Below are 21606 nucleotides of genomic sequence, written 5' to 3' on the forward strand. Positions count from 1 at the left end.
TTCGACCTGTAAGGTCTCATCAGTGCAGCTGTTGAGGTGCCACTGTGCTAGCCTTACAGGTCGAAACAGTGCGTGTATACACCCTGTCTGCAGCTCTCATTGTTTAAATACAATTATGTTCACTACTGGCAAATCACAGCGAAGGGCTTCAGTCCTGAGCGTATTGCATGGCTGCATACACAAAAGTATTTCCTGGGAAATTGACGAACATATTTCGCTAAAAATTTCAATAGAATCTTTAGTTATTGGGTCATATATAAAAGCACCAAATCGCGTTTACAAGAAATAAAGGTAATGATCGGTCAGTTGCGTTTTTTGTTGTCCATAAGTTGTTTACCCTTCTATAAAACAGGGTCCAATTCCGCAGATCTAAATTGAAAGTTTGGCAACAATCTCGGTATTGTCAAGTACAAACTTCACGCCAATTTGATCGCCAACCGACCAATTATCTTATCGAGTCATCAACTAAAAGGACACCGTTCCGCTGCGCCTCACTGTACTCTCCGTCATGTGAATCCACAAGCAGTGCAAATGAAATGTTTTTCCTTATTTGTGTACGTGGTGAATTGCTGCGCCATAATCCGGAAAAAGTCTCGCCCAATGGCAGACGAAACTTCGGTTGCCATAGAATCTACGTTAATTTTATTGTCAGAAGGAGAGTTATTCCAACATTGGCTGCCTCAAAAGAATTTGAGCAAAACTGCAACAGTGAAATCTACCGGATGGTATTCATATACAAAATATATGACGCGCAATGTGTACACAACTATACGAACGACGTTCATTTCCGGCATCCATGATAAGCCTGCGAAAATGGTTTTGTTATATTTTTACCACGTCGTCGACTGGCAGATAAGTGTATAGCTGTTTTTGCTTGTTTTTGGACAGTTTTGACTCAAAGATAGTTGAAAACATGTTTTCCATTTTAGCACAGTGCTGTACATCGCCATATATTCGTTTAAATACCTCAGGTACTAGGTTGAAACAAAAAAATCAATTTTGTACAAAAAAATTGTCCTGTGCTTCTACATTCCAGACAACTTGATTTTAATTGTTCTTGTAAAACTACCTAAGTATTTCAAACGTAATGGCCAACACTGGAAATCAAGTAATGGTCAACGAAGAACTTCAGGCACTTTTGAACGGCAATACTACAGAAAGTAGGAAACTTTCGCAACCATCCGATGGCCACGAATCGCTTATTAACTGTTGGAGGTTTGAAATCAAAAGCGAGACACTTCTCATACTTTTAACTATTGGTGGTAAGTTTATGGTTAATTTTTAATAAAAATGATTTAAATTTCATTAGAACGAAATTAAATGCATGTGCATGCCATCTTAAATCGTCATTCTATCTGGCAAAGCATTTGAACCTGTATTGTTTTTGTTTTCTTGCTAGCTGTTGTTCTGGGAGTGATTCTCGGATTTGCAATCAGGACCAGCGATCCTTCAGCTGAAGTCATTATGGTCGTCATGTTTCCCGGAGAATTGCTGATGAGAATGCTGAAAATGCTGATCATCCCAATTATCATCACCAGCATAATTACAGGTAATATTGTAAAATGTTATTCAACGTGGACAAAATTGTGAGATAAAACATGCAAGCCAAGTGATTTATGCGTTTCAAGGCCAATGCGTTTATCCTTAAAATGACATCAGTGCCGAAAGAACTTGTGTATTTAGGCTTAGTCTTCGCTGAAGCAAAAAACGTTTATAATAATTCTTTAAATGAATTTCCATTTCGTTCGAAAGCCACAACATCCAACAACCTCTGTGTTCGTTGCATGTGAAGGTTTGGCCAACCTTGAAACTGGAAAAAGCGGGAAAATTGGTGGCCACGCGGTGGCGTACTACTTGACAACGACCACTCTGGCGGTGATCTTGGGAATCGCTCTGGTTACCATAATCAAACCTGGACGAGGAGGATTTAACGAGGATGACATCGGAGAGAAGAGGGTAGAGAGGATTGTATCTACTATGGATACCTTCCTTGACTTGATCAGGTTGGGTGCTTTGCTTATAAGTTTAAAATTTAATACAAACGATATTGACATGCATATAACAACAATGTTTGTGAGCGCTCTTTTGAAAAAATTTGCGAAACAAATCTTTTCTTTTTTCAGAAACATTTTCCCAAGCAACATTGTCGCTGCCTGCTTTCAGCTGGTAGGTTTATCACTTTAATTATGTTGCGTATTGCTTGTATGTGGTTGGTTAACATTGAAAATTAACTATTGATTCCTCCGATTTAAAACATGTACCGCATTTCTTTTGTTGAATTTTAACATGTATATACCATGTTCACCCAAATTTTGTACAGAACTACCATACACATATTTTGGCATAACTTCTCGCCTAGGTATGAAATATATAGCATTTTACGATATATTGAACAGGCACGTATTAAACATTACGATTAAGCATCTAAAACATAATTTTCAAAACGAGCTAGTATTAGTAAACTATAAGTGACGGAACGGACGGTGGTTTTTAGTTTACAATAATTTGTACAGCATGGTTTCGTTTTATGCAACTTTCTTTTTGCTCAGGTCTTTCCAATACTGGCTTCCCAAAGCCAACAATCTCCACAGCTGCTTTAGCTCAATTAAGCAGACAAATCCGTTATTACAATGAAGATTGGCTTGTTAGTGACCTCCAGTGGCAGAGATATTCTAGTTGTTTGGTTTTATGACGTTGCTGTAACATGAAGGCAAAAAAACTTTTATTTAAAACCAGTGTTGTTGTGCTTAAACCTATGTAAGATTCAACTGGAATTAGTTGAAGACGTGATTAAACTTGGACCATTTCAGGATGAAAAGCGTTTGCATTTGTTTTTCAGGATCGTACGAAGTTGACGCCCATTTTTCGAAACATGAACAACAGCATGAATATCTCAGGGAGAGTTGTCGAAATCCCGATCGAATACAAACGCGAACTGGAAAAAGTTGGAAGCACAAACGTATTGGGTGCGCTTAAATGGACAACACAGCTTTTTCTTAGGACATACAGCTAAGAGATGTTTTACCGATTTGATAAAAGAAAACTGGGCTCATATTATGTAATAATTGCACAATATGTGGTAACAGACAAAAGAAAAATCTTTTACCTTTCTACCATCAGAAAATTATATTTTTCTTACTTGGCTTTACTTTATCGCGCACACCAACAAACTATGTTTTGTAAAAAAAGATTTTATAATTATTCCAGGTTTAATTTCTTTTTGTACGTTGTTTGGACTTGTGATCGCGCGGCTTAGAAAGGATGCAAAGATGGTTAAAGACTTCTTCAATTCCCTCAACAACATCTTCATGCGGATGATCATTTTCGTCTTGTGGTACGTCGTTGTCACATGTAGTTCATCTTCATCTCTGTACATCTTGTTGATGCGGATAGCACAGCTCTGCCTGATTTCTTAATTTGATATTTGTGTGACAATATTATTTGTTTCTTTTTTTGTATTGTTGCTGCTCGTTTGTTTAACGAAAACAAAAATTAAAACTTCGTCCAACTTGCAACCAATAAGTATTACTATGCCATTAATGCATAATTTGCACTCATCTCTTGTCTCCTTTCAGGTATTCGCCTATCGGCATTTGCAGTCTTGTTGCCGGAAACTTGCTCAAAATGAAGAGTTTTCAACTGCTCGTTGAAACTCTCGGCTTGTACGTGGTAAGTGCCGCTGTAAATGGATTTAAACTTTACTATGTGATGCATAATTATTCTTTCTACATCTATACGTCAATATAACCTATGACTTGTCTTTTTTTACCCAAATTTAAACCACATGTGGCTTGTTGACCAGATCACTGTAATCGTGGGTCTCCTTATCCATTCCGTTTTGGTGCTTCCCCTTATATATTGGCTGATGACCCGCAAAAATCCAATCCATTTCTTTATGGGGGTTTTTCAGGCGTTTTTGACTGCCCTTGGCACAGGTTCAAGGTAAGTTCTCTATTTTTCCTTGTCTTGTTTTTAGGTCTGGCTTACATCTGTGCTTCCCAAGCGACGTAATTGTCCTGATAACTATGATAGTTGTGCTTTGTTATTGATTTACGAAAGTTAAAAATGTTTAGTTAAATACTTCCTAAATTCAAGTACCACTCTCGACTGTTTTACGATTAACACAGTCCGATTTCATTGACCTGGACTTCCACAGCGCCGGAACACTCCCAGTCACCATCCGATGCCTGGAAAAAAATCTGAATATTGACCAGCGGATCACCAGGTTTGTTCTTCCTCTGGGCGCTACGATGAATATGGATGGAACCGCATTGCTTGAGGGAGTGGCTTCGATTACCATCGCACAGATGTACCAACACAGCTTGTCGTTTGGACAGATCCTAACCATCAGGTAAAATGCAATTGTTTACAGCTGTCGCCAATTTTCAAAGCAACAAGCCAGAATTCTGAGAATAAAGAAACTGGCCTATACTGTTGAAAACATTGATATGTTTTATTTATTTAGAACGTTTCGGCAAGAGCTTATGCCATCATCAGTTGAAAAACATGTCAACGTTTTCAATAGTATGGACCAGTCTCTTTATATTTAGAATTATGAGGAAATACCTAACCAGAAAATTTTAAAATACTGTGCAAAAGTGGAGGGCAGGAAATCATCAAATACTTTGTTTTTTCAAAAAAATCATCCTTTGTTAATATGTTTCAAAACACACTGAAGGAATTTTGTACAACGAGGCAAATCGGTCGAAAGATTTTTATGGTTCTACCCGCCCATGGGCAACATGTGTTATTTATTATTTCTATGTGTAAACTTTCTTCGCCCAAGGGTTAATTAATGAAAGGATGCGGGTGAATGTAAACGCGGGATCAATGTTTTTTGTTCAGCATCACAGCTACGATGGCCAGTATTGGAGCAGCCGCTATACCTAGCTCTGGGTTGGTGACACTACTGTTGGTTTTGACAGCCATTGGAGTTCCCACCGAAGCTGTTGGTCTTCTCTGGTCTATCGATTGGTTCCTGTATGTTTTGTTGAAAGTTAATTATATGCAATCTATATTTTTTTTTGCGGTTGATCCCCTATCAAATTTTTTTTCAATATTTAGACCTATATACATTTAAAAACAAGCCGAACTTTCTAAAATTATACCTTCTGAAGCCTCATTTACCATCTTGTTGACCTTAAGCATTTTAACAGGGATCGAATCCGCACTGGTGTCAATGTATTCGGAGACTGTGTCGGCGCTGGAATTGTTCAACACCTTAACAACGACATGCTGCAAAGAACTGCACTGGACGAAAGCCAGGATTCGCACAAAGAAAATGGAAGCGAAAAGAGTTTGGATCGCTTGACTCGCCCAAAAGAACAACCTCTGACCGACAGCGGCTTGTGCATGGACAACAAACGTGACTCTGTTGTTTAGAGACTGTGCAGATATCCTGTGCAGCCTAGCTCACCTGTTGTTTGTGCCGTAGTAGTAAAAAGGCTGTGAGGCTGTTCAATTGCCGTGGTATGCTGATGCATCTGATAGTTCTTATCCACTATAGCGAGAAGTGCGCCTCTTAAAACTATATTACTTGCTTTAGCGTTGCTTAAGCGAACTGCTCAATTTAAAGCAACAAAATTGTCTTTGGCACTAGCAATTGGAACTAACGGACGTCATGACCAGATACTGCAAACTTTTTTTTGCAAACTATCATTCAATATAGCAAAAGAAGTTACCTATAGTTAGTGAACGTTGTTATTGAACTTACTGTGTTCCAAAAGTGTTGCCGAAAATATTTTAAATGCATATGGTTCTTTTGGCGGTTGTAAGAAAATTATTCCAGTCGTAGATGTTCAGTCATTGCATGGGTCATCAAATAATCCACAATATTGCTCGGCTGTTATCACCATTTCTGATTCGTGTTTATAAACTTGTGAATTACGTGCCAAGTGAATACATGGTGGAACCACATTCTTGAAATTTGAAGTTTTTGCAATTATTATTGAGTCAAGCACGGCGCCCTATTGACATAACATATATATGGCCCAATGAAAGTTGCGTCACAGATAAAGGGCGACAGCAACGTTCGCACAATTTTTACGTTAAAATATTATTTTATGTTGTATTTTTTTCACTGCATTTGCATTTGGTCACATGACTGTTTCGTATGATACACAATACAATAAAAATCTTCTAATATGGGTTTGTAGCTCGCTATAAACAGCAGGTAAGTTTTCTAAATACACAAAGAAGAAATTGCTCGATAACAAATTAAACTTGTGTATGAACAATGCGAACTGTGTATTAAACAACCTACATAATGGGCTTCAAACCTTCTTTTTTAAGCGTCACTGGTTCGTTGGCTTCAATTGGTGCTGCGGCAATTCCTGGTTCTGGATTTGTGGTGGTTGTGTTCGTAATTCAGTCCATCGGGTTGCCAATAGAAACCATCGGATTTTTTTATACAGTGGACTGGATAATGTTAGTATATGATTGATGGGCACTGGTTTCTCTCCTTGCTTTTTTTAACTATCAATTTCCTATTTTGCATAGAGACAGAATGCGAGGCATCGTAAACATCGTGGGTGACGTCTTCGGGGTTTGCGTTATCGCTCATTTGAATCGTGAAGTTGGTGACGTCAGCGAGTACGAAGTGGAGGCGCTTGGTGTCTGTGAGGTAGATACGAGTGCGTAAGAAGAAGGAATGTCACTGTTTGGTTTAACGTATTTGGTAACAATTTACCCAGACAGTCACCCCATTTTTTAATTTTCGCAGCTCTTGACCATATATTGTTGACAATGAACATTTGTTTTTTTCACTACTGGCAAATCGCAGCGAAGGGGTTCAGTCCTGAGCAAATTGCATGGCTGCAAACACAAAAGTATTTCCTGGGAAATTGACGAACATAATTCGCTAAAAATTCCAATAGAATCTTTAGTTATTGGGTCATATATAAAAGCACCAAATCGCGTTTACAAGCAATAAAGGTAATGATTGTTCAGTTGCGTTTTTCATTGTCCATAAGTTGTTTGTCCTTCTAAAAAAACAAGATCCGATTTCGCAGATCCAAATCGCAATTTTCGCAACAATCTCGGTATTGTCAAGTACAAACTTCACGCCAATTTGATCGCCAGCCGACCAATTATCTTATCGAGTCATCAACTAAATGCAGCACACCGTTCCGCAGGAATGAAGCCATACATGCAGCGATTCATTTAATTTGACTGCTGCGGTATGCAATTGTATCGGGTACAAACGGATTTTGATGTGCAAATATATTTGAATTTATTGTTCTGGCATTAGTAGTCAAAAGTAAAACAAAAGGCAAGTACAGCTTTCACATGCATACTTAAGTTTAAAGTGTACTATAAGGTCATGGTTGTTGTGCGAAGTATTGTTCGTGTGATTGAGTACACTGCAGCATAACGTGATGTGCGTGTTCCTGTACGTGAATTTGTTCTGATGAAAAATTATCCGAGTGGTTCGGATCAATCTTGTTGTTCACAACTTTTAAATTTAACTTGATAAAATTGGCACTGTAATTATGATGTTGCGCTGTGTAGTACAACGTTTTGTGCCTCACTGCCCTCTTGTTACACCTCACTGCACTCTTGTACTGCATTCTTGTTGCACCTCACCGTACTTTCTGTCGTGTAAACCCTCAAGCGGTGCAAATGTTTTTACCTTATTTTTGTACGTGATAAATTCTGCGCCATAATCCAGAAAAAGTCTCGCCCAAGGGCTGACGGAGAGGTGGCTCTCCTAAAATGGGCTTTTTTGCCTCAAAAGAATTTGCGCAAAACTGCAACTGTGAAATCGACCGGAAGGCATTCTACAAAATAGACCGCGGACGTCGTTCATTTCCGTCATATAGGTTCAGCCTGCGAACATGATTTTGTTATATTTTACCACGCCGTCGATTGGTAGATGCGACAGGGTGTTTTGTTACATTCAAGTCTAGCTGTGTTTTTTTCTGTTTGTTTGTTTTATGACAGTTTTGACTCAAAGATAGTTTAACACATGTTTTCCATTTTAGCACTGTGCTGTACACCTCCATATATTTGTTAGAATAGCTCATAGGTAGAGTGTGATTGAAGAATGTCTAGCGAGGAATCAACAAGCGAAGTTGATAAAAGTGTGGCAAGCAATTCTAAGGACTTGCATACAAGGCGTTTTTGTGGATTTCGGACGACCAAGCATGGTGCACTGGTTATTTTCACATTGATTGGTAAGAAATTGAAATACAGTAAGTCCGAATTTTTCGAAAAATGTGTTGAAACTATAATAGTTCGGTTTATAATTCGGTTTGCAAAGATGTCGGATGCTGTATTCGCAGTATGGCGGCTCGTCACATTCTTTCATAAGTTTTGTGTGATGCAAACTTATGGTTTCGTTGATTAGCAAAGTACTACCGTTGTTGAATAATTTAGGATGTTGCAAAATGTCCGTTCTTGCAATGTTGGTTTCTCGACCAAAAGTGTTAATTTGTAAAAACGTTACTTGTGACAGAAAGACAGATTTCCTTTTGTGGATATTTTGTGGTGGTACAAAGCTTTGTAAACATCTATATGTCGAAACAGTGACCATCTTTCTGCAGCTTACACAATTCATATTATTAGCCCCACTTTGCTTATCTATATGCTGTTAACACAACTTTTTTACAGTGCTAAAAAAAACTAAAAAATAAAAACTTTGATCATGGAGGTTTATTAATAGAATCGCGATAATGTGCATATAGGAGACTCATGTTATCGTGTTTTTAAACGTAACGTAAGTCAAATTGTGTGTAAATTATTATCACGGAATTTTGTAAAACGCATCCTTTGCAACAAATAACTCCTCTGAGCATTGCAAACACTGCGTTCAATCATGCGTAGCTTCCAGTCTGCATCGTTTGTTTTGACAACACACAAATATTTGCAGGCGTGTTTCTGGGCATTACCATGGGGTTCGTATTACGTCATGCAAACTTATCTGAGGAAATGAAGACAGTCATTAGCTTTCCGGGAGAACTGCTGCTGAGAATGCTAAAAATGTTGGTAATTCCGCTTATAACTACAAGCATTATTACAGGTCGGTTTAATTTCTATTGTTTAACGTGTTTCAAATTCTGCTTTTTAACGAACACGAAGCGTCAATTAAAATTTTTTTTGTTCACTCAACTGCACATTTGACTGTCTTGTCGTTACAAATTTAGGAACAAAAGCATCATAGATTTTGTTTTCAATAAGAAACTGACGATGTCCACAATTCGTAAGCGAAACTCATATTTCTGGAGCAATAAATGTGTCATTAACCTGCAAGACTTTTCAAATATAAACGCACGCATTTATTTGATGTCGCTGAATGCTGCAGTGTTCCACAGGTGTCACAAAGCTTTTCGATGGAAAAAGCGGAAAAGTTGGGCTTCAAATCATCCTCTACTACGTATTGACAACCTTCTGTTCGGTTCTCATCGGAATCGTGATGGTCTTGACGATCAAACCAGGTTATCAACGACAAGGAGATTTTGAGGTCAAAGCACTTCGGAACGAAAACGTTACTTTTTCCGCTCTTGACTCATTTCTCGATATAATACGGTGGGTATATGTTGGTATGTCTTCATGCTCATTAAATCGTTATGGCTAGATTTAGGTTTTATTTTGAAATGCACTGATGACTCTGCTTGTGTCTGTTGTACAAACACGCATATTTCCTCACTGTGTCAATGATATTCTCTTCTGGGATAAGCCAGGTCTATCAGCACTGACAATTCAAGGCAAAATGGTAGTTGTAGTTAATTTATGCAAAAACTACGTAACAAGAAGTTCTTCGTTATAGCAAATACTCAATAGAGTCGGTGATCGTTAGGTGTGTTGTATTTGAAGCTAGTTTTGCTACCTTACTTCAATCGCAATTTATCTATAGTTTATAGATATCTTTTCCTCTTTTGTCTATTTTACAGGAATTTGTTTCCGAAAAATCTCGTGGAAGCCTGGTTTCGTGTGGTAATGTGATTTGTAAATGAATCAAAAGAAACGATATATCCAAAAAAAATTTTTTAATTACAACAGGATAGCACAAAAGTCGTACAAGTCATGAAGGAGGTCAACAATGCGTCAAAAAACTCCACAGTTCAACTTGTCAAAACTTTGGAAAGTGTGGATGGAACTAATGCTTTAGGTGAGTTGAGTGACATTAGTGTTCCTTGTCTGTTGACATAAACTGAATAGATTACTTTGTCCCGCAAGGTCTGATCACGTTTTGCATCATGATTGGACTTGCGCTGAATAGGAAATCCACAGGTAGTCGGCCCCTTGTGTTACTTCGCTTTTTCGAGGAGCTCTATACGATTTTCATGGATATAATGATGAAAACTATGTGGTAAGGATGCTATTACCCAAAATGTTTGATAACTGATTGCAGTAAGCTGCCTTTGTTTCATCCTTTTGGGTCCCATTGTCGGCAAATGCTTGTAAATCTTCGTTTGACCGTTTGGTCATTAGTCACCACACAGGAGGCTGTATTGATGAGGCCTGATATGTTTAAGTTTGGACTTTAACAAACAAATCGAATATTATTTTTATAGCGAGCTCCATAGAGAGCCACTGTTTCAACTTGTTCATATTGTTGGCTCCATTGCTTATATCTGATATACTGACTTGTCTTTTGTTTTATTTTAGGTATGCACCACTTGGAATATGCAGCCTTATTGCCGGGAATCTTGTCAGAGTGGAAAACATACTTTCCACCTTTCGAACACTTGGACTTTATATGGTAAAGGATTTCACTATAAACATACAACTTACTTTCGACGTAATTTAAAATTATCCCTTCGCCTTAGACAACCATGTTTGTCGGCTTGTTACTGCATTCCATGGTGGTTTTACCGTTAATTTATTTCATTGCAACCCGGAAAAATCCCTTTCGAGTTTATATCGGGAGTGTACACGCCCTTCTCGCCATTTTTGGGACAAATTCGAGGTAAGGGATTTATTTGGTACAATTTTTTTGCATGAACGCGTAATGAAGCCTGATATCCAATTGGAAATTTTTGTTGCAAACCTTACTTAAATTTCAATCAGTGAATTTCCTAAATATAAATCAACCAATAGATATTCGCACAAACGTCATAGAGACACTTACTTTCCAAAACATTTATTTTTTCCCCTTGGTTATTAGCATTCTAAAAACAAAATGCACCCAAGGGCGAAAAGTCTATATTTATTCTGAAAATTTAGCGTCTTGGACGATTTTGCAATAACCAAGCTTAGTCTAGAAAATCTCTTTTCATAAGACTTTTGCAACAACGATACCAAGACCACATGCAGTGTTGTCATTGGAAGATTTATGCATTTTATTCAGAAAAATTTCAATTAATTTGCTCTGCTCGGTTCACAGCGCAGCAACCTTGCCCGTCACTATAAGGTGTGCTGAAGAAAACTTAAAGATAGATAAGCGTTTTACAAGAGTCATGCTTCCACTGGGAGCCACCATAAATATGGACGGCACAGCGATGTTTCAAGGTGTGGCGGCAGTTACAATAGCGCAGATGAACGGAATATCTCTTTCTTTCGGTGAAGTAATTACAGTTTGGTAAGAAGGTATTGTATTTATTGTGCTATATATGCGATCGACGAAGTTTCCATAAATATGCTGGGCTGTTGTATCGTTTATAGCAAAGTGCAATTATATCACCAGAAATGAGTTTATTGGCAGTGCGGAGCGTTCGAAAACATATCAAACTTAAATCTTAGAATCTGGAAGCGATCAACACATTGACTACAGAAAAAACGTGAATTTCCAGTTACCAATAATGGCACTTTGTTTAAATATGCGATCCCCACTTCCTACATAAAATCACTATATGATGGAAAGGTGTTACGATTCTTGTCTGAAGGCTCACCGGTACCATGGCTGGGATTGGGGCTGCTGCTGTGCCAGGAAGTGGGTTGGTCGTGGTATTGTTTGTTCTGCAATCTGTCGGCATTCCGAGCGAGGCGCTGGGATTGCTTTACACAGTGGATTGGCTAGTGTAAGCGAGCTTGCTGTCCTTGTCAAGTTAAACGTGTTCTTAATTCAAAATCCAAGAAAACTTTAGATTTGTAAGGCTAATGTTTGGTTACTTTGTGCAATAACAATTTTAAATTGATTTCAAAAGCTGAAGTTGAATTTAGGCGTAGCTTTAACTTACGACAGCTTGATACTTTTTTTTTGTTTTGGGTAATATTGAAACCTTTTCATATCTTTAGTGAACGAATGCGGGGCCCAGTGAACATAATGGGAGATGAGATAGGAGTTTGCTTAGTGTCGCATTTCAACCATTCACTGCAGGACAACATACCCGAATTCTCGCATGAAAATTCCCGCCTCGATCCTAGTTTGGTTTAATAGTTTCCACACTGTATTTTTGGATGATAAATGCACGCTTGCTAAGCACCATTACAAGGTCCATATGCAACAGTACTTCTATGGTTCATTTCCAAACTGTTGGGTACTTTTGTTTTGCCATTTGTGTTTTGGGCAGCCTCAAACTTCATATCGCATTATTCACACATACGTTCAATTTGTTATCGTGAAGATTTTTATTGTATTGTGCACCATACGAAACAATCATGTGACCAAATGCGAATGCAGTGAAAAAAATACAACATTAAACGAATATTTAACGTAAAAATTGTGCGATCGTTTCTGTCGTCCTTTATGTGTGACGTAACTTTCATTGGGCCATATATATGTTATGCCGTTAGGGTGCCATGCTTGACTCAGTGATAATTGCCAAGACCTTCAAGTATCATTTGGGTTATATTTCAGGAATGTGAGTCCAGCATGTATTCACTTGGCACATTACAATCTTCACAAGTTTATAAACACGGATCAGAAATGGTGATAACAGCCGAGCAATATTGTGGATTATTTGATGCCCCAATGAGTAAAAATCTACGACTGGGATACTTTTCTTACAACCGCCGAGAGAACCATATTCATTCGCATTTAAAATATTTCCAGCAACACTTTCGGAACACAGTAAGTTTAATAACAACGTTCACTATCTATAGGTAACTTCTTTTGCTATATTCAATGATAGTTCGCAAAAAAAAATTTGCAGTAATTGGTCATGAGGTCCTTAAGTTCCAATTGCTAGAGCCAAACACCATTTTGTTGCTTTTAATTGAGCAGTTCTCTTAAGCTAAAGCAAGTAATATAGTTTTAAGTGGCGCACTTCTCGCAAAAGTGGATAAGAACTACCAGATGCATCAGCATACGACGGCGATTGAACAGCCTCACAGCCTTTTTACTACTACGGCACAAACAACAGGTGAGCTAGGCTGCACAGGATATCTGCACAGTCTCTAAACAACAGAGTCACGTTTGTTGTCCATGCAAAAGCCGCTGTCGGTCAGAGGTTGTTCCTTTGGGCGATTCAAGCGATCCAAACTCTTTTCGCTTCCATTTTCTTTGTGCGAATCCTGGCTTTCGTCCAGTGCAGTTCTATGCAGCATGTCGTTGTTAAGGTGTTGAACAATTCCAGCGCCGACACAGTCTCCGAATACATTGACACCAGTGCGGATTCGATCCCTGTTAAATACGTTTAAGGTCAACAAGATGGAAAAAGAGGCTTAACAAGGCCTAATTTTGGAAAATTCAGCTTAATTTGTTAGTCAAAATATTAACAAGGTATTGTATTACATTTTGATAGTAACTATTGATCAAATTTAAAAATTGTATGGATTTAATAAAGTTGAGGGTTGTACTACTTGCATAGAGAACTAAATAAAGACTTGTTTCGTTGAAATCCAATGTGTTGATTCGAACACAAATACAGACAATTAAAATACACAAGTAAGTATGTGAACTTTCAACAAAACATACAGGAACCAATCGATAGACCAGAGAAGACCAACAGCTTCGGTGGGAACTCCAATGGCCGTCAAAACCAACAGCAGTGTCACCAACCCAGCGCTCGGTATAGCGGCTGCTCCAATACTGGCCATCGTAGCTGTGATGCTGAACACAAAATATTGTTCCTATAATTTACATTCACCCGCATCCTTTCATTAAATAAAGGCAGTGGTGAAAAAGGTTTACACATGGAAATAATCAACAACACATGTTGTCCTTGGGCGGGTAGAACTATAAAAATGTTTCGGCCGAAAGTTTTTTTCGTGTTTTTTGAAACTAAGAGACAACGGCTGATTTTTTTGAACCATTTTTTAACAGTATTTTTTACATTTTCTGATGGTTGCGACATTGCAAAAAAAGCGACTGCTGTAATAATCACATTCGTACCTGATAGTCAGAATCTGTCCAAACGACAAGCTGTGTTGGTACATCTGTGCGATGGTAATCGCGGCCACTCCCTCAAGCAATGCGGTTCCATCCATATTCATCGTAGCGCCCAGAGGAAGAACAAACCTGGTGATCCGCTGGTCAATATTCAGATTTTTTTCCAGGCATCTGATGGTGACTGGGAGTGTTCCAGCGCTGAAGAAGTCCAAGTTACAAATTCAGTGAAATTGGACTTTATTTATAGCGTTCAATTTCTGCAATACTTTCTGTCAGTTTCAGGTCTATAATTAATATAGTAACTGGTGCACTATTTTGACAGATTGGCTGCTTTAAGTGAAATAAAATAGTGCACCATTGTCTACAGTATTTATTGGTTTATCGTAAAAAAGTAGAGGTATTTTAACTGAATTTAGGAAGTATTTAAAAAAAACGTTTTAAATCAAAGCAAAACAAATATTGTAAAATTTTACCGCTTGGGGACACAGATGTAAAGCAGAGCTAAAAACAAGACGTGAAAAAAAATTAAAACTTACCTTGAACCTGTGCCAAGGGCAGTTAAAAAGGCCTGAAAAACTCCCATGAAAAAACGAATCGGATTTTTGCGAGTCATCAGCCAATATATGAGGGGAAGCACCAAAACGGAATGGATAAGGAGACCCACGATTACAGTGATCTGGTCAACAAGCCACATGTGGTTTAAATTTGGGTAAAAAACACAGAAAAGTCATAGGTTATATTGACGTGAGAATGTAGAAAAAAACAAATATGCATTATATAGTAAAGTTTAAATCCATTTACAGCGGCACATACCACGTACAAGCCGAGAGTTTCAACGAGCAGTTGAAAACTCTTCATTTTGAGCAGGTTTCCGGCAATAAGACTGCAAATGCCTATAGGCGAATACCTGAAAGGAGACAAGAGATGAGTGCAAACTATCCCATGCATTAATGGCACAGTAATACTTTTTGGTTGCAAGTTGGACGAAGTTTTAAATTTTGTTTTCGTTAAACAAACGAGCACGAACTATGCAAAAAAGAAACAAATAATATTGTCACACAAATATCAAATTAAGAAATCAGACAAGACTGTGCTATCCGCATCAACAATTTGTACAGAGATGAAGATGAACTGCATGTGACAACGACGTACCACAAGACGAAAATGATCATCCGCATGAAGATGTTGTTGAGGGAATTGAAGAAGTCTTTAATTATCTTTGCATCCTTTCCAAGCCGCGCGATCACAAGTCCAAACAACGTACAAAACGAAATTAAACCTGAAATAATTATAAAATCTTATTTTACAAAACATAGTTTTTGAAAGGCAAGTAGGAAAAATATAATTTTCCGATGGTACAACTGTAAAAGATTTTTTTGCTTAGAGTCTATTACCACATATTGTGCAATTATTACATAATATGAGCTTCTATCAAATCGGTAAAACATCTTTTAGCAGTATGTCCTAAGATACAGCTGTGTTGTGACAAAAAGTCCATTTAAGCGCACCCAATACGTTTGTGCTTCCAACTTTTTCCAGTTCGCGTTTGTATTCGATCGGGATATCGACAACCCTCCCTGAGATATTAATGCTGTTGTTCATGTTTCGAATAATGGGCGTCAACTTCGTACGATCCTGAAAAACAAAAGTAAACGCTTTTCATCCTGAAACGGTCCAAGTTTAATCACGTTTGCAACTAATTCCAGTTGAATCTTACTCAGGTTTAAGCACAAAAACACTGGTTTTAAATGAAAAAGTTTTTTTTGCCTTTATGCTACAGCAACGTCATAAAACCAAACAACTAGAATATCTCTGCCACTGGAGGTCACTAACAAGCCAATCTTCATTGTAATAACGGATCTGTCTGCTTAATTGAGCTAAAGCATCTGTGGAGATTGTTGGCTTCGGGAAGCCAGTATTGGAAAGACCTGAGCAAAAAGAAAGTTGCACAAAACGAAACGACACAAAACGACACGCACACTGTTAAGTAAACTTTACCAAAGTTTTTGAACTACGCAACATAATTAAAAGTGATAAACCTACCAGCTGAAAGCAGGCAGCGACAATGTTGCTTGGGAAAATGTTTCTGAATAAAGAAAAGATTTGTTTTGCAAATTTTTCCAAAAGAGCGCTCACAAACATTGCTATTTTGTGCATGTCAATATCGTTTGTATTGAATTTTAAACTTAAGCAAAGCACCCCACCTTATCAAGTCAAGGAAGGTATCCATGGTAGATACAATCCTCTCTTCCATCTTCTCTCCGATGTCATCCTCGTTAAATCCTCCTCGTCCAGGTTTGATGATGGTAACCAGAACGATTCCCAAGATCACCGCCAGAGTGGTCGTTGTCAGGTAGTACGCCACCGCGTGGCCACCAATTTTCCCGCTTTTTCCCGTTTCAAGGTTGGCCAAACCTTCACATGCAACGAACATAGAAGTTATTGGATGTTGTGACTTTTAAACGAAATGGAAACGCTTTTTAACAATAAAGACACACGTGTTATGCTTCAGTGAAGACTATAAGTACTGGTATAAGCTAAATACACAAGCTCTTTCAGCACTGGCGTCAACCCATTTCCGCGTGGAGTTTTGATGAATTTCAGCGTGCAAAACGACCTCTGACATTTTAAGGATAGACGTATTGGCCTTGAAACGCATAAATCACTTGGCTTGCCTGTTTTATCTCACAATTTTGTCGGCGTTGAATAACATTTTACAATATTACCTGTAATTATGCTGGTGATGATAATTGGGATGATCAGCATTTTCAGCATTCTCATCAACAATTCTCCGGGAAACATGACGACCATAATGACTTCAGCTGAAGGATCGCTGGTCCTGATTGCAAATCCGAGAATCACTCCCAGAACAACAGCTAGCATAAAAACAAAAATAATACAGGTTTAAATGCTTTGCCAGATAGAATGACGATTTGAGATGGTATGCACATGCATTTAATTTCGTTCTAATGAAATTTAAAACATTTTTATTAGAAATTAACAATGAACTCACCACCAATAGTTAAAAGTATGAGAAGTGTCTCGCTTTTGACTTCAAACCTCCAACAGTTAATAAGCGATTCGTGGTCGGATGGTTTCGAAAGTTTCCTACTTTCTCTAGTATTGCCGTTCGAAAGTGCCTGAAGTTCTTCGTTAACCATTACTTGATTTCCGGTGCTGGTCATTGCGGTGGGAATACTTAGGTAGTTTTACAAGAACAATTAAAAGCAAGTTGTCTGGAATCTAGAAGCACAGGACAAATATTTTGTTGAGCATTACAGCTAACTCAAGTTCTAAACGCTAATTTATCAAAAAAGTTTTTTTAAAGCCAAACATAAAATGCATAAATGAGTCCAGAAAAAGACAATATTCCCGCTTACTGTCTTTGGAACTCAACTTAAAAATGATTAAGTTACTGAAAGTGGGAACTGGCGCAATCGTACTTTCCCAGTTGAGGGTTCAACAACAGTGATTACGTTTGGGTTTCACCCAAGCCCACAAAACAAGGCAATTCGAGCCTAGAACTTCCGAAAAAAAAACGGTTTCGGACAATATTGCTGTTTAACTTTCCTTTACGTGTAGCGCGCGGCGTTCATATCATCTACACTGTCTGCAATACCCAAACTGTAAAATGTCACCACCACCGAACTTGTGATTGTTAATGCCACTAAAATTCGCGAATAATGGTGTTACATCCCGGTGCAATCAGCTAATAACAAGGTATTGATTATCTTCCGTCAGTGCCAATAAACGTTTGGTCGACAACGTAATAAGCATATTCACAGTGGAATATTGCGTGGACGTATTGATTTTAAAACCTGAAATTATTACCAATTAAATAACCTGAAAAAAAACGCAAACCACAGCCTGCAACAAGTTTGGTGGTTTTGCAATCGCACTTTCCCGGCAACAACTTTACATAGTTTCCACGTGAGCCCTTTGTGCCGCAGGATTTCAACTCTCTGAGGGTTTTTACTTTGCTTAGTGCTGACGTCATTATGAACAGATGTCTTACATATACGAAGTATAATGTAGTCGAATCCTATTTGCTTGCCCAGAATATGCGATGAATTCGCGACGAATGTAGGAGTACGTGTAATAAAGTAATAATTAGTAAACGATAATAATGAACTCTTAAAATAGAATCCCAAACAATCAAAACAACACAATCATCAACCGGTTATGGAAATGGATTTCTTCCTGCCTAGACTACACAGCTCGCGCATGCCCACACCACAGCGCGTATCTCATCGCGTGGTAGAAACCATTGGTTGAAATTCCAACTGCTGCATTTTCATCGTAAGTCCCTAACAAGGCGAAACGCCAGCTTTACAAAGGAGCTTATAACGATATACAGATCGCCGCCTTTCTAAATGCGTTCTACCGCAGTATACGCGAGTATCGTAATTGTTTCGCAACCCGACAAATTGTGAACAAGGAAGTCACACGTCTGAACATAATGTTTTGCAAAGCAACCTTCACAATTTGCAGTCAAATACCGTTTCACGACTATAGCTTTGTGGTGACGTACTAATTCTTACCATAACAAACAGTCGAATCCACTATGAGCGTTTGCCATCAAACCCCCGTGACGAATGAACGGATGTAATTCGTGCTGGCGGGAAACACTCCTCGTGGTCGCCCTTTTTCTAATTCCCTTCTTTCCCGATAAATTTCTCGTTGAGTATTATAGCGAATTTCTTGATAAAAATAGGTCTATTATGCTTTCTGATGCACTGCTTTTGTAAGAGACTGACTAGTAACCGACTTTATTAGCACGAACTTGATCTCGCTTCATCCGCAGGTGCTACAAATGAAGAAATTGAATTGATAAAAATAGCAAGCTGTGATGCAACATAAACCGCCGCCTGAAAAAGAGACGGATGTGATGCCAATCAAAACAGGACCAGTTTAAAGTACCTTGAGTGTATTCAAAACAGCCCACTACAACGACAAGGGTCATTGCAACAACATCAATGTTATATGCTTTATGTCGTACGTTACAGCCAAAGCACTTTGAAACCATCACCCATGCCTTCAAACTGACATTTTGCTTCTGATTAATTTACATTTCCACATACTGGAAATTGTCACACCGAACACCACTATGGTTTGATTGCACCTATATTGGTCATACATCGATACGTATTCCCATAACGCAATAGGCAAACACACATTAACTATTTATCACAATTTCATCAACCATAATTAACGTTTTTATATATCAAGGCAACGCTGCGCGATTGTTACGGTTATATACGGATCATTGATCTTTGTACATTGTATTAAAACCGTATTACCTTAGATTGCCAGTTATGCCCACGTAATTTGAAAAGCCTGTGCTGGCAATCAAAAACACTCATTTACGTAATTATGTTGTGCCAAGCTTTATAGTAAATCAATAACAAAGCATGCTGCGCAACATGTAATACGAATATGCTTCTACGTCACAGAGCTTTAACGTAGATGATTTGCGTCACTTTTAACCTTGTTTTCTACCTCCACGGTCATTAATATTTATAATATCGCGAAATAGCTTACCAGTCAGTCAACTACAAACCTTGTCGGAGCGAAGTACAACCACAACTGTGCGCCCCGCCCCCGCCAACACTCTTTTTTGGCCAATCAGCGCGAAACTGGTTTTTGTCCACGTGTACACAAAACTATGCGCTTTGACGTTCACACATATTTTTGGGATAAAGCAAGTGCGGACAATTGAACGTCTCAGAGCGAATAGTGCGCGATTCTCCGTTAGTCATCTGTTAACGCTGACTTGCTTGAGAGAAAAAGTGTAACTCAAATAGATAAACAGATAACAGGTCTCGAAAGGTGTCATCCAATATCAACAGTTGAAGTCAAGTGCAAAGTTCTCGAACAGCAGGTTTACTGGATGCCTTGTGGTATTACATTGTTCTTTAACGCTTCATTATCAGCTTACCACTGTTTGGTGGAGGCAACTTTTTCTATGTCTCAACTACGGCACGTGGAATCACGAGTGTTTAGGAAAAAATCCGGATTTGTATTTCTTTAAAGCATACGGTCATTAATTTACAGTTATAAAATAGCTATCTTATCGTTTCCGATGGCAACACGCTCTTCTTCGCAAACCATTAAAACGTTCTTCTGCAAACTAACCTACACATTTAAAGCGTTATGCAAAACTGATGTTTGTTAAAAATATTTCGGTGAATACCTGTTCTGAAAACTTACAGAAACGGCAAATCTATGTCTTGCACGTTGCCTCACAACCAACTTTGCATTTTGTTTGGCGCCTTTAAGTAGTACAAGCGATGAGCTCTACCACTCAAACGTTTCAACGTCATTAAAAATTCAGCACGTCGCGCAAACTAAATATATCTTATTATTGAATTTTGTACGAGTGATTCGAGAAAATAAAAGTAGGCTGTTTGAAGCTATCACATCATAGTTTTTAAAATTTAATATTGGAAACAAATTAACTTCACGAAATGTTGGAAAAGGCAAAATTATTTGTAGTTTAATTTAATTTGGGTAAATTGTTTATTAACGCACCACTACTTGCACAAAATAACGCCTGACCGAGCTGAGCACGCTTCATCAGGTTGTTTTAACTACTGCATGGCACCACCAGGGTGCTTTAACCCTTGTAAGTGTTATGTGCGGTCACAAAGCAATCCATTATCCAAATCAACTTAGTTAACGAACCTGTCACCGCACCCATTGTGCAGTCCAGCTGTTTTGCGAAGACAAAAACAATTGTTTTCTTCGCCGCGGTGGCCAGTGTAAACCGATTCGACCCCTTAAAAAAATAGCTTGAAAAACGCGGCGCCCATGCAAGGCGGATGCGACCAGATGCTGCTGTCCAAATCTGCAGGTGAAAACAAATGGAAAAATCGAACCCTGTCGACCTTTGCTGTGATTGATTGTATTAAATGTTTGGGAAACCGATGGGTATGAGTGCAATGTTTTGAACGTATGGAACTGTAACATAATTGTGATTTTGTGGGCCAAGCTAACTTTACCAAATGCAAAAAAATTCGAGCACGTGTTTAAAATCAAATATATATGATACTGTAGCACTACACGCACGTTTTCTAATTTAATTCTTCACACATTTGGAACACAGACGGACCAAAGGCTGCAGACGGAGTTAGGCTTTCCTGCAGAACTCGCACAGTCTTCTGTCACTCGACTCAACGACAGACCTTTGATCAACGTAACTTGTTAACCCGTTCGCACTACACTCTGCCACCCAACTAGACTCTGATACCTAACTAGAAATATCAATGTAGTTACTCGCTCTATCAGTCTAGTATTTCTAGTTATCGTGCTCTTACGCACGTACACTCTTTTCGCTACAAGTCACGCGTTTTAATTTTTTTACACTAACTCAATTGGAACAAAACAAAACACCC

General features: G+C 38.4%; 3 protein-coding genes across 3 annotated transcripts; 2 read left to right on the forward strand and 1 right to left on the reverse strand.

The window, feature by feature from the left end:
• The first annotated feature begins 1040 nt into the window (after window positions 1–1040).
• Window positions 1041–5744, forward strand: LOC145911576 (excitatory amino acid transporter-like). Its single transcript, XM_082998969.1, has 11 exons — window positions 1041–1262; window positions 1400–1549; window positions 1793–2003; window positions 2124–2166; window positions 2840–2966; window positions 3208–3334; window positions 3576–3669; window positions 3803–3942; window positions 4157–4351; window positions 4846–4980; window positions 5157–5744. Exons 1-11 carry the CDS (start codon window positions 1088–1090, stop codon window positions 5380–5382), a joined length of 1623 nt encoding a protein of 540 aa, XP_082855095.1. The 5' UTR covers window positions 1041–1087; the 3' UTR covers window positions 5383–5744.
• A 2300-nt stretch (window positions 5745–8044) lies between these two features.
• LOC145912107 (excitatory amino acid transporter 2-like) lies at window positions 8045–12316 on the forward strand. Its single transcript, XM_082999525.1, has 11 exons — window positions 8045–8174; window positions 8870–9019; window positions 9312–9525; window positions 9891–9933; window positions 10000–10108; window positions 10177–10309; window positions 10609–10702; window positions 10770–10909; window positions 11327–11521; window positions 11826–11960; window positions 12178–12316. The coding sequence occupies exons 1-11, from the start codon at window positions 8045–8047 to the stop codon at window positions 12314–12316; spliced, it is 1482 nt and encodes a 493-aa protein (XP_082855651.1).
• Window positions 12317–12505: 189 nt separating this feature from the next.
• Window positions 12506–17451, reverse strand: LOC145911573 (excitatory amino acid transporter-like). Its single transcript, XM_082998964.1, has 11 exons — window positions 17226–17451; window positions 16939–17088; window positions 16417–16627; window positions 16256–16298; window positions 15721–15847; window positions 15365–15491; window positions 15026–15119; window positions 14749–14888; window positions 14216–14410; window positions 13799–13933; window positions 12506–13504 (listed from the first exon to the last, which is right to left on the reverse strand). Exons 1-11 carry the CDS (start codon window positions 17395–17397, stop codon window positions 13279–13281), a joined length of 1620 nt encoding a protein of 539 aa, XP_082855090.1. The 5' UTR covers window positions 17398–17451; the 3' UTR covers window positions 12506–13278.
• Window positions 17452–21606: the final 4155 nt, after the last annotated feature.

Source organism: Ascidia mentula, chromosome 8 (assembly GCF_947561715.1).
Source record: "Ascidia mentula chromosome 8, kaAscMent1.1, whole genome shotgun sequence".
Lineage (NCBI taxonomy): Eukaryota > Metazoa > Chordata > Ascidiacea > Phlebobranchia > Ascidiidae > Ascidia > Ascidia mentula.